We start from the raw sequence: 14130 nt of genomic DNA on the forward strand, positions 1-14130 counted from the left end.
TTTCTTGTTCTTGTGGATAAAAGTTTGCCACACAATGATCCATTTCTGAAAGATATGGTTACTCACAAATTCTGACAAAGGGATGACGAATGAGAGGCTTTTATCATGCACATGTCGTTGGTCAGAATAGTTACTTAAAACATATTCTAGAAACAATAAAACCATAACTGACAATATCAAAACCATAATTGACAATATCAAATCTAATTAGGACTGCTAACATTATCTCTGATAAATCACAAAGATAATCACGTTTACTGGCAATGCACCTGTGGTTCTTAAGATTTACTAGATTCTGACAAATTAATTCCAAGAGCATAATATTTAGGTATTACACCGCCAACCGACAGTTATTAGACCCTGGAACTATCTTTTGGCCTCGAGCCGAGTTACATGAGAAATATATAAACAGCGGCAGTTTGGCATCTGTCACGGTGCGTTATAGCCACACATAAACTAGTACCACGAACCACAGACAATATTTTTTCTCTGTGCATTTAGTTGTTTAGATTATGTCTAATTATTACAGTGATGATTATATGACATTCTTATGAACCGAGAAATAAATGGAAGCTTTTATGGAATCGACGGATTGCTCTTTCCATAACTGATGATAGTCGATCATTACATACTATTGTCATACAAAGAGTTGTGAAAAAACCCACACACAGACAGATGTTATGAAGACATCTTGTGTTTTAATTGATCGAATTACTGTCTGGAAGTTATAAGGAATAAGAAACTAAATTTATCTTCATTTACATTCAAAGAGGATAGGGGAAATACATTATCTCAAATGTTAATCTGAGAAACATCTCGCCGTGGACAAGGAATTATTTAGCACTTTATTCGGTTAATGCTCTTTGATGTTCCCAATGTATCTTCATTGTTCACGATGAACTGGAACTGTATGTGCCGATGTTGACCATATTTTAGCAGCTATAAAGTTCACCTCTAGCAATGATGATTTGACATCAATCTCGTCGGAAACAAAGATAAAGCGTTCAGTATTCCGTTCCACCACAAAAGGAAAAAATAAAAGAAACATGTCTCAGCGGAAATTTACGAATGCCAAAATTGTCATCTTCGGTGGTCCTGGAGTTGGAAAAACAGGTCTGTATATTTCATTCGAAAAGAACGTTTGGAAAATTAAAATGTTGTTATATACTTCTGTAAATCATAAGGATTTCTTGCGTAAAGATGTTTTATAGGATGATAATTTATGCGATATAACAATATCGTTAGGTAAAAAAAGATCTTCTTTGATTAACCATATTCACTTTGAATAGTAGTCATAATCTTATACTTCTTGTCTGACTTGGAATAGTAGTCATAATCTTATACTTCTTGCCTGACCTGGAATAGTAGTCTTAACTTATGCTTCTTGTCTGACCTGGAATAGTAGTCTTAACCTTATGCTTCTTGCCTGACCTGGAATAATAGTCTTAACCTTACGCTTCTTGCCTGACCTGGAATAATAGTCTTAACCTTATGCTTCGTGCCTGACCTGGAATAGCAGTCTTAACCTTATGCTTCTTGCCTGACCTGGAATAGTAGTCTTAACTTATGCTTCTTGTCTGACCTGGAATAATAGTCTTAACCTTATGCTTCGCGCCTGACCTGGAATAGTAGTCTTAACCTTATGCTTCTTGACTGACTTGGAATAGTAGTCTTAACCTTATGCTTCGTGCCTGACCTGGAATAATAGTCTTAACCTTATGCTTCGTGCCTGACCTGGAATAGTAGTCTTAACCTTATGCTTCTTGCCTGACTTGGAATAGTAGTCTTAACCTTATGCTTCGTGCCTGACCTGGAATAATAGTCTTAACCTTATGCTTCGTGCCTGACCTGGAATAGTAGTCTTAACCTTATGCTTCTTGCCTGACTTGTAATAACAGTCTTAACCTTATGCTTCGTGCCTGACCTGGAATAATAGTCTTAACCTTATGCTTCGTGCCTGACATGGAATAGTAGTCTTAACCTTATGCTTCTTGCCTGACTTGTAATAATAGTCTTAACCTTATGCTTCTTGCCTGACTTGGAATAGTAGTCTTAACCTTATGCTTCCTTCGTGCCTGACTTGTAATAATAGTCTTAACCTTATGCTTCGTGCCTGACTTGGAATAGTAGTCTTAACTTATGCTTCTTGTCTGACTGCGATAACATATACTCTTAGAATCCACTCTGGTCTTTAATTTTCAAAAAGTCATTCTGAATATCGATGAGTATACGCCTTGTAAGACGTGGCTCGTTTTTTATAAATAAAATAACAGAAACTTCTAGTCTGACTTCTTAATTTTTTATGGATGGATGAAAACCAAATTTCAATGGTAATTATTATCCTTTATGTACTCTCGGAAATTTCTCTGAAATGGCAAATGACCGTCAACGAGTTTAGAACCAATTTGTTTGCAGTGTATTTGATTTTAGCTATAAAAAGACAATACCAACGCTGATGCATTTGCATATGTGCTCACTTCACCTTCTGTTATTATATGCGTCGGAACAGATGATTCGGTCCGTGTAAATATAGTGCAAAAGAATTGCATTATTTATTACACCAAAATGAAGATCTCACTTAAAAATTTGAACGATTTAATTAAACAAAATGTACAGTTCTAAATATATAAAATATTTTCTAGTGTATTGGACTTTACATATAAATTTCCCGTGAAAATTATCTTGTATATTGAAAACTACCATTTTAATGTACTATGGAATCATCAGCAAAGGTGTTGCAGAAGAAACTATTGCATACTATTTCTCGTACAAAGCCTGACCCCCACCCAAAAGAAAGAAGAAAAATAGTAATTAACCGCAGCACATCCAGAAATACATATGAAACATGAATTAATTATTCACTGCATAACTATATTATGCAATTATTACAGCTTACATTTAAGATGTGGTATATGATTCCATTCCTTCGTATAATTGTAATAATTTTTATTATTAACTGTACAATGTACAAATTATTTTATGTGTTATTTGGTATTTGATGTATTTATTTCAACACTGAAACGTATTTTAAGGTGGTACATATTCTACATTTTCTTTACATGTGACAATATCTTGGAATGTTCTTGTAATTTAAATCAATTAAAACAAATGCCGTACATACTGAATAATCCAGTAGCTAAATAATTTTTGAAAATATTTCAAGTATACTTTTTCATCTCTTTCGTATATGGACTTACAATAAATACAAGGAGATATCAAAAGAACCATCATTTTGCTAAACGTTGGGTAATGCACTTTTTGTCAGTCCAATAATTGGTCGATTCTTCCCTTTTATTGTTTTCTTCCTTCGTGTCTTCTTCCCCGGTCTCGAGTTTATCAGTATCATATTTGACGCTTGCTACTTTAGGTTTTAAGCTAATTACAGTTAGAAAGTATAGTCCTTCAATTATTTTGATAAATTCCGTGGGCGAATGTGTGAAAACTTTTAATAATATCCCATGCAATTAGCATTTCTACGAACTATGTAAATGCCTCTTATCTGGACAGTTATGTGGTGTCAAAATGACGTAGAGAAGTTTAGAAGAGAAAGATACCTACCGTCTTGATCCCAAACCAATTAATGTTGCCAATTCACGATAATAATGGATTAACACCTAACGTGTAAAATGCATTGCTATAGCAACAAATGTGTGAGAATATGTTGTTTTAACACTAGTCTTTGTTGCTAAAGTTTTACAAATTTGGCGTTATTCAAGAACAAATTCACTCATTTAAACATTTACATTTAGATATGTCCTCCTTTATGTACATATGTAAATAGACATATGTACGTGAGTATGTATTTCGTAAGTGATACTACGTACGTAAATAAATATAGTTACTATTCTAGAGAGTTGTATAGCCGTTTCCTGTTATATTCACAGTATCAGACAGATTTATGCTTCTATAAAATCAAGAAGAGGTGAGAGCGTGATACAAGATTAGATTTTGAGTGAGATATTGTTTTATTTCATTGCTCAACGTCATTATAGAATACCGAACGCTGACAGGCGCAAAAACATCAAAAAGAACAAATTTGATGTTGCGGCAATGCCTGTCCGAGTTAATGAGAAATGCATGATATTGTTCCCTCACGAACATTAAAATCATGACGCGTCAAAGTTTTATAGTCTTAAAAGTACGAAAGCTGAATCGACATCTACACCAACGGTTCAGTACGATTGCGATTTTCCATCTAAACAGCATTAAAATGAAAAGGTAAGCATCATCGTTAGGTTTCAGGTTGTGTTAGATAATTGTTTGTAAACCTGGTTCTGTATTCCTATATTAACCACAATTCTTTGATGAATGTTCTTTAAACAAGCGTCTACATTCAACATATGCTGTTGAGTTATAAACTTAAAGTAAAAGTCGATTACATTTGTACAACAACTGACCACGTAATATCAAAATTCATCTATCGTGCAGTTCCAGTTTCTATTATGTGACCTATCATGTTGTATTAGTCAAACACGAGCCATTTTGCACATTTTCCAGTCGTAGCTACAAAACTTGAGTGAAACATTTTTGGAAGTATGTTCATTCAAGAAGCGGATAGTTATATTACGATACCAATAATATAATTTCTTATATTTAAATACAGTCAAATATTAAGACGATTCTCATTGTACTTTTTTATGAAACAATGTTATGATATTTAAAAATGAATAAGAATGGCTTTCTACCCTACTTTTTCATAGTGACTCATTGGTTAGCGTGCCTCGCATACAGAAACGGTGCGGTTGCGAATCCTACAATCGAATCAGCTCGGATCGATTAACGTAGTTTTTCCTTGGGCAAGTAACTTCTCTCCAATTGTCCTAGTGCTAAATAATCAGTCTGTGCTCATGTGTCGTAACGCACTCAACTCTTACGTTACATTCAGCGCTAGAGTGAAACATGTATATGCTTAATGCTTACTTAGCATGGACGATGCTTGTATGCAAGTTCCATTTAACTACAAATATATAACGGATTTATTTATTTTCTTTTAATTAAAAAATGCTATTTTGGAAGAAACAAAAAGAATTGGTCCAGAACGAATTAAGCCGTTTCATAGATCTGTCAAACTGAAACAAAAATGTATTTATATTTAATGTGATAGAAACAACTAGTTAAATTTGTCTGCAACATTCATTCTCTTTCAAAAGGGTCAGTCGTATTTCTCAAAATTCAGGCGATATAGATACATGCATCAATGTAACTCAAAGTACATTAAACATGAATAATTGTATCTGTTCTTTGATAATTAGCGTTTGGGTTGTAGGAATGGATTATCTCATAAGTAGATTACTTTATAAGGTAAAAAAGGAGTGTTTCAGCAATGTAAATAACATTCATTGTCTAACGGACGAATATAAATGCGATTTATTGTATAAAGTTCATATACACTACTCCATACATAACCACAAACCTTTAGAAAAAGAAATAATACTATATTTACAACATAACAGACACGATCTCTGTTTTACATTGTCTCTGCGATTCGCCGGGACCATTGTTTGTGAAGGAAATCATTTAGCATGTCGAAGCCTACGACCAAATCAATAAAACCGACCGTTTTAATTTTCTTCAAAGGATTAGAGCCAAAGAGCATCATCTTTTCACGCACACTTAGACTTCATATCCATTTGATAAGTTCTCTCAGATTTATTCAAATTATCATTCTGCTTTTTTACAGCCTTTGCCGTGAGGTACATAACTAAACGGTTCATCTGTGACTATGACAGCGACAAAGGTAAGTTCTGAGTATTTCTTTCATGGTTCTCCAATATTGTAATGCAGTTTTTAACATTTAGGTCAATACAGTTCTGCATTTTCTACAAACTTTCACAGTGGCTGTCTTCACGGCCTCCAGCACATAAACGTTATGTTGCCTGGCGAAACCAATATCTTGCCTTGTCTTTTAAGTGTTAGCGAACGTTGTTATAATTGCAAAGAAATGTCTAATCTTCCTTAAAGCCTAACCTCGACATAACTAATGGTGTAAATGTTTACAATTGTGCAAAGACAGAATTGCTTTATTTGTCAAGCACTGGGGATGATGGTTATCTGAAATTGAATGAAACGCTTGATTCAGAAACATCACTAAAAGCCTCCATCAACTTCGTATAAAGTTGAACTCGTTTACTTTTGTCACTAAGTGTAGCGAACCCCTATCATTGAAACCACAAAATGTAGTCCACCATAGCATCTCTATAATGGATTGATCTTGTTCAACCAGACTCTCGCGTGGTTCCACGAAATCCCTACTAAGGATTTCATCGTTTCTCATAATTATGGATAAACCTGCTTAACCAGTAGTACGAATAAATATTTCTCATGTTTACCTTTCAAGTACTCTGAAGTAGCCAATCAAAACTGTTAATGATTCATTTTTCTTTATGTGAAGTCATGAAAAACAAGAAAATCTTAGCACAGATAGCTACGAGTGATAGAGGAGAGTTATTGGCGCATTATCACCCGTGTCTTGAGCAGACGTGAATGTGCAGGCTTTTATTGACGCTGAATGTACACAATAAACTGTCCAGTGTAACATGTATGCTCATATATAGTTTATTGAAAATGTCGTGAACCCGACCAAACCGTTTTAAGCATCTATCAGACATAAAATGTTTTAGTATAAAATAATGCACAATTGGGGCACATATTAAATGTAAGGCTGCAAAAGAAAAAAGAATTACACCAAAAAGAAAGCAATAGCAAAAATTGCAATAGTACTGATATATAGTAAAAATGACAACAACAAGATTGATACTCATCATAATTGCTTCATAATCACCACAACTCTAAACTACTATTAATACCACCGTAACGGTGTTTACTACAATTGCCTTCACAAATGACAAAACCACTACTTCTCTACTACTACCGCTCCGGTGGCCTAGCGATTAGAGCGTCCGCCTCGGATGCGGGAGGTCGTTGGTTCGATCCCCGACTGAGTCAAACCAAAGACTTACAAAAATGGTACTTACAGCATTAAGATGTTAGTGTTAGGACTGGTTGGCCTTGTGTCAGAATAATGGGACTGGGTGGGATATCATGCCACATGTCTGCGGCATGATGCCCCAGTGCTAGATGTCACTATAAACTGCCACACTGCAGACATCGTAGCAATATGACTGACAAATTGTTTAAGCTACGTTAAAAATACAAATCACATCACATTACACTTCTCCACTATTATCTGTCGTAGTAAAGTAGATAACATCACTGTCTATCTATAACGATATGTCTATCTATAACGCTATCTTTAATTCGGAAGGAGAGAGAGAGAGAGAGAGATTCTAAAATCAACCGTTTGTGAACAGAACTGTACGTCACTGGTCAGGTTCTCTGTGACCATGTGAATTTTCAAAACCACTACACACTACTTCTATTCTATAGTGTGTGAAATAAAAGGGTTTACGTGCTGTCCATCTTAGTTATGTATTATCCTGTTAACTACATCTCTTCCATACTTATTGTCTCATGATATCACTTTAATATTCATCTGGTAAATATGTCGTTCTATTGGCTAACATCTACTCGCATTGTTTCTTCTGAACAAATCCACATGCCTTTTATTTTGCTGTCTGTCCATCACTTTATTTCAATAATGAACAGCCATCATATGTGAATTCTATATTAATAAGCAAGTAGACAGATTTAACGTTGAATTTCTCACTTGCAAAAAACAAAACAAAATGGCCGCCAACGTTTCTGAGTGCTGTATGTAGTATTCATTGATCAAAAGTCGTTACGTTAGCTACTATTAAGACTGCCTTCTAATAGCCACTATTGCCACTGACCCATAAGGTGAACTTTACGGCCTTTTCTTTTGCTTTTCGTTGTCCTCAAGCGAGGAAACGAGCAGCCTTATTACTCTTTTACACCCATTCCTGTATCTTAACTTAGAAATTGTATAACATTGAAATTAATGCACAAAATTAGATACTAACAACATCCATGGTCACTTCCATAATCATCGTAACTGGGTGCTATATATATATATATATATATATATATATATATATATATATATATATATATATATATATATATATATATATATATTTGAAAAAACAGGACGAAATCTACACGCAAAAGTTAAAACACTAATAAAGAAAGAAGAACAATATATCGAATAATGGCTTTTAAACGGGTAAATTATGCATCTATTTTTGCTGCTATCAGCCGAACAAAGATGTAAAACCAATATTAATGTAAGGGTTATCGTTCCAATCGCACAGAAAAACGAGTGTTTTGATCCAATTCCAGGCTTGATAAAAAGGCTGGAAACCACGTGACATATGCAAAATTTGTAATAAAAATTATATTCCGGAAAGATTATGCACAGGGGTATTAAAGGAAACGTGTCACGAGAATGGTGTAAAGGGATAATCTACAAGACTACTACTACCACTACCATTTTCTTGGATAATATCATCGCAAATATTTCGTATGCGTACGTCTGACAAGCTTATGCCTGGATGCAGTTTTGATAAGATTGCACTGGGAAGGTTTAAATCATTTAAGCCGAACTCACCATGAGTTTTCAATTTTATTATCCAGTATCGTTCCTTACGTGTGTAAGATTGAACCGGTAGGATCTGGAGGGGCTCGACTAAATACCTAGCCAAGCTGCATTGATTGGAGAGCTTCGCATTATGTAATGTTTCTAATATAGTTTTTCACATCAGTCAATTTTATTGCGTCTTTGTAGTGTACAAAATACATTTTTTTAAAGTCCCGAGAATATCTTTGGAGTCTAGTAATAGCATCTGGGTTATCGTCTCCGCTCAGTGAGTCTGTATTACAAACACGTTTATATAGTAATTTTGAAATGCAAGATCACTTCAATATTTCCAGCCAGGGTCTTCTTATCTTCGAAACAGCGTATATAATCAGTTGGTAATCTTTTAACATTACAACATTATTCCATTATACAATCATAACGTATCTTTTTATCTCTTCCTCTTTTGCCATATGGCTATTAATGTTTCGAGTCTCAGCTTTATTTCAAAGTATTTGTGGCCTTTAAATGAAATATTTAATTCTAAATGAAGCAGGTATTTATATATAATTCGAATCTAAATAATATATTTTGACTGGACCTGTCCATTTCTTACCAGATGCCCCAAACCCATATCAACTTTCTTGTTCTCTCGTTAAAGTCAAGTGGCTGTGGATAACACTCAGACGGAGAACACAGTGAGAGTTGCTGTGTCTCGATTGGCGTTCAATTATTGTTGGTGGGGGGACTATTTAATATTAGCTGTTTGGGCCGATTGTACAAACAGCAACCAAACCTTGCACAAGCTTGTATCCATCCATATGCACACTAAGAGTTCTGTCAAGGAAAGTCAAAATTAATCCCTACCAGCATGCCAATCTGAGAAAACAGCTAACAGTTTGCCAACTTAGATATAAATCAATGCACAGGAGAAACAACGCACTAACAACATTTTATTATCAGTGGTTACAACGTTAGGTAATAGCCGATACAACATGAAATTGTGGATGATGTTTTTGGCTCTCTAAATTATTTTGTCAGAAATACTGCGGACGCATAGGAAACATAATCTATTAAAATCGTTAGAATTTTAAGCATTCCGAAGCCGGCATCAAACAACGTCTTTCATACTGGTTATTGTGCCTATAAAACAATATCGGTGTATCGTTTATAATGCTAAATGATATTTACATAAGCAAAGAATCTGTTTAAGTATATATTATGGATATTGGTATTTTGATAGCACACATATACAAAAATAGCCCAGATCAAATAACTTAACTAGTCCAAGATCAGTTCCATGCGCTTTGGGTCACACACACACACACACACACACACACACACACACACTTTGCAAATCATAAATAAAGTTCGGAAAAAGATGGCTTATACATGTACTGCACGCAGTCAAAAAGTATAATCTCAGCATGGTCCGATTTCTGATACTACCCGCTGAGCAGACCCCATGACATTTATGGAAATTTTTTGTGTTTTCTGATGCGCACACGAAGTCATTTTCAACACCCACTCCCAAAACAATGATGTAAGAATCAATTCTTAATTCTTTCCTTCCAAGAACGTCTGAATTATTTGTCTTAAATATTATTTTAACCTGTGTTTTGTTTTGAAACCCTAATATATATTCGCAAGCAACAGCTTTCATTGTTACATATATGAACATTTTAATTCTTAATGACTGATTTCAATCTGTTGGTTGATGTCTTAATGGATGGTCCCTCAATGGACCCGATGCACCCTCCTGCGTAAAATACGAGGACAGTAGCAGAGGTACCTTTAGTACGGTGCAATGCGTCATTTAATGATATTCTAGCTGTAGTTTTGCAAGTTTTGAAAGATTGCAAAACAAGGACTTTCTCATTCAAGGATTTAAACTTTCTATGCGCTATGGGAGTGCTTGCAACGTCTTTTGTTTTCATTTTATGTCTCAAGATGCGGAACTAATTCTAATGGATTTTGGCAAGGAGGTTGCATTTTCCATTTTTGCTACCTAGCTTGTGATGGTCACGATGTAGTCAGGATTGGTGAACTGGGCTGATGGGCCGTTAAACCTTTTCATACATACATACATACATACATACATACATACATACATACATACTTACACACACACACACACACACACACACACACACACACACACACATACATGCACATACATGAACATACATACATACATACATACGTCCGTACGTACGTCCGTACATCCGTCCTTCCGTGCGTGAGTGCGTGCGTACGTACGTACGTACATATACATACATACATACATACGTACATACATACATACATACATACATATTTACACACAATACATACACGCATGCATGCATATACATACGTACATACATACATACATATATACATGCAAGCATATACATATATACATACATACATACATGCATGCATGTATACATACATACATACATACATACATACATACATACATACATACAGGCAGGCAGGCAGGCAGACAGACAGACAGACAGACATATATATATACATACATACATACATACACATACATACATACATACAGGCAGGCAGGCAGGCAGACAGACAGACAGACAGACAGACATACATATATACATACATACATACATATTTACACGCAATACATACACGCATGCATGCATATATATATACATACATGCAAACATACATACATACATACAGACATACATACATACATACAGGCAGGCAGGCAGACATACATACATACATACATACATACATATTTACACGCAATACATACAGGCATGCATGCATAACATACATACATACATACATACATACATACATACATCCATGCAGGCAGGCAGGCATGCATGCATACATACATACATACATACATACATACATACATACAACCAATTCCAGTGCATATTGCTGACAGCATATTTAGACTTTGAGAGTTACCTCCCGCAGCCCAAACTGTGAGAGACTTACATTTGCAATACAAAGAGTTGATGGAGTTTTCATGTACTCGTTAATCTATTCTCTATTGTGAAAGATACTTATAATTTTCATAATTTTTTTAATTAAAAAGTTCTACTTTCTATTAGCATAAGTATAAAAGCCTTCCCTGACTCCTAGTTTTGATCAATCTGGAAACAAACTCATTTTAAAATTTGAAATATATTTTTGAACATCAACATGGAGACATTGGATGGTATTAGGGACCAACTGCTTAACATGTAACAATTATTCTTTTTGTTTTTACATTCTATTACAAGTATGTTTCAAAATGGCAAGTTAATGAAAATAAAGAATTCAGATACTATCGGAATGCTTGGCTCTTCCCTGCACAACCTTGCTTGCAAAGGATTAAATGATCGTTGAAAACTCAGTTTTTAATTTTACTACATTAATATAAACTACTTGCAGAAAATTAGCGCGAGTAAGGATTGTTCAAATGGCTTTTTTCAATGGTTTTTAAAAAATGCGAACTAGTACGGATTGTTCAGTAGGTCTTTTTCAAGCGCTAGCAGATTACGCGTACGAGTAAGCTTCGCACATTCGACAGTTTTGAAACATTTGTTTATTACGAAAGTAAAATGTTCAGTAAAACAAATATATTCATGCATGTTTATGTATTTTCACAGAAACAAATATAAGATCCGTGCATTTGTTGAAAGTCATACCTTGTCCAAACAGAACAAATGATCAACTTCCGATGCAATATGACGGCTTAATGGTAAAATTTAACAAGTAACACTAGATGTTTTAAGATTTTAAAGCTGCGATTATTTTGCATGCCCTAGATGTTATAGAAACACAACTTCCAGACATGTTGCAATTTCCAGTTACTTAAATCATTCTACCGAAGGTCCCCCACCCCCTCTACAAACATTTTGGCTACATTGCCGCTGGCAACCTCTTTTGCCAAGACAATATTAGATTGATTGCTTGGATGCAAACTAGTATCTCAGATTTCCATTTCTTATTGCCAATCAATCCTTTGGCAATACGACAAGATGGTTTCAGATAAATACACATTATTCTTGTGGAGTAGCATAATACCAGCCTTACTTCATGTATATTTTCTTGTTTTAATATTTAAGTTTTTAAAATCTATTTGTTCACATATTGTTTAAAAAGGCAAAACCGTTATAAGAATTCACAAATATAAAACTTCCCGTCCGTGGAGGGGTAAGGAAGGAACCCTTCTGTCCCACATTGTTTGGTCAGACATGTTTGCGATACAATTTACCGTAAGTACCTGTCCCAGCGGACACCTCGTTTATACGGCAGCTACTCTTAGAAAACATATTTTAGTAATAGATATGTATCATTTTATGTTTGTTTAATTTTGATTGAGCGGAAACATGTTTGTTAAGAAAAGGTTAAGTTAGTTCCGAAGGTGTCCGCTAATAATAAAGATTATTTTTATATGACATTTTGATTGACAGATACGTTCGCGTGTTATGTTGCTGGCGTGTGTAAATATGTATAGATTATGAACGTGCTATGACGGGTTTTACAGCCTTAAGTCCTCAAGACACTAAATCAATAATGTTTTTTTTTTTTTTAAATGACTTTGTATATGCTTGTAGGGGACCCAGGTGGCCCAGTGGTCTAAGGTGCTTACTTTTACGGATCATTAACTTCTCATCTCTGTATGCATGGGTTCAAGTCTCGACTCGGCCAACGCGGGTATGTTAGAAAGTTTGCCAGCAGCTTCTCGTTGGTCTGTTGTTCTTTCCGCGGTCTTTCTCAGAAAACCGAACAAATCCACTTGATATGCTTGTATTTAATGTGATTGTAAAGAGAAGTCCTGTGTTCCTTCATTCCAGATAGCACCAGATTATACACATTAAATGTTTTAAGGCAGTGAGCGGAGGTGAAAAAATAAAGTGTTCCCTTGGTACTAAAATATATGCCGTTTTCATAAATATATCGTTTCTTGTTCAGTGTTTCTGGGATACGCCAGGGACACCATTGCATATAGATTTAAGTCTTCTGCATTTAAATTAGGACTGAAATTCATCAAATACCCTAATTTTGATGATAGTTCTGCTAAAGAGGTCTATAATACAAAGAAATCTTTTTTTTTATGCGGAAGAAATAAAAAAAAACAACATATAATGCAATCGCTTTCTGATTCAGAGATGAAGGTAAAACAAAATTCTATCAAACGTTAAGAAATTGCTTTACATAATATTTAATACAAACGTAAACTGTAATCAGAGCAGTCAGGGTGATCAAACTGTTTTCGAGATAGGTGTACCAATAGTTTTCAAAACGTAATTCTACCCATACTGTTGCCAAGTAAATCACCAGACCACATTTCTTTCAACCTGCGTTTAATGTAGACGCCCTCAGATCAAGAATCATTGGGCAAAAAGGTATTTATAACCTGCTAGGTGGAAAATTGAGACATATTACGACCTCCTGTCCAAGCTAGAAATAGGCTGGAAATTAAAAAGAAAAGCCCTGTTCAGATAATAAACATGAAGCCATTTATTTCTTGATAAAATGGTTTGATGCTAAAATACAACTTTTTACCGCTAGGCTTCAGGCTAGCCATAGTAAGAACTCTCTATATTGTTTTAAAGCATGCGTCAAAACAAAATATGACCGAAAACATTTTGCTGTCTGCATGTTATACTTTATACAAA

At 34.8% G+C, this 14130-nt stretch overlaps 1 protein-coding gene across 2 annotated transcripts in view; it reads left to right on the plus strand.

The window, feature by feature from the left end:
- The first annotated feature begins 422 nt into the window (after positions 1-422).
- Positions 423-14130, plus strand: part of LOC149786762 (ras-related and estrogen-regulated growth inhibitor-like) — a 61645-nt gene continuing 47937 nt past the window's right edge. Inside the window, exons 1-2 of one of the 2 annotated variants that reach the window (XM_089977278.1) lie at positions 423-1113; positions 5681-5737. In XM_089977278.1, coding sequence (XP_089833404.1) covers positions 1047-1113; positions 5681-5737 — 124 coding nt within the window. In that variant the 5' untranslated portion in view covers positions 423-1046. Of the gene's footprint in view, positions 1114-5680; positions 5738-14130 lie in introns of those variants that run through there. The other variant, XM_089977279.1, reaches the window with a different exon arrangement.

Source organism: Sinohyriopsis cumingii, chromosome 12 (genome assembly GCF_028554795.1).
Source record: "Sinohyriopsis cumingii isolate HCF-2022 chromosome 12, ASM2855479v2, whole genome shotgun sequence".
In the NCBI taxonomy this organism is placed as follows: domain Eukaryota; kingdom Metazoa; phylum Mollusca; class Bivalvia; order Unionida; family Unionidae; genus Sinohyriopsis; species Sinohyriopsis cumingii.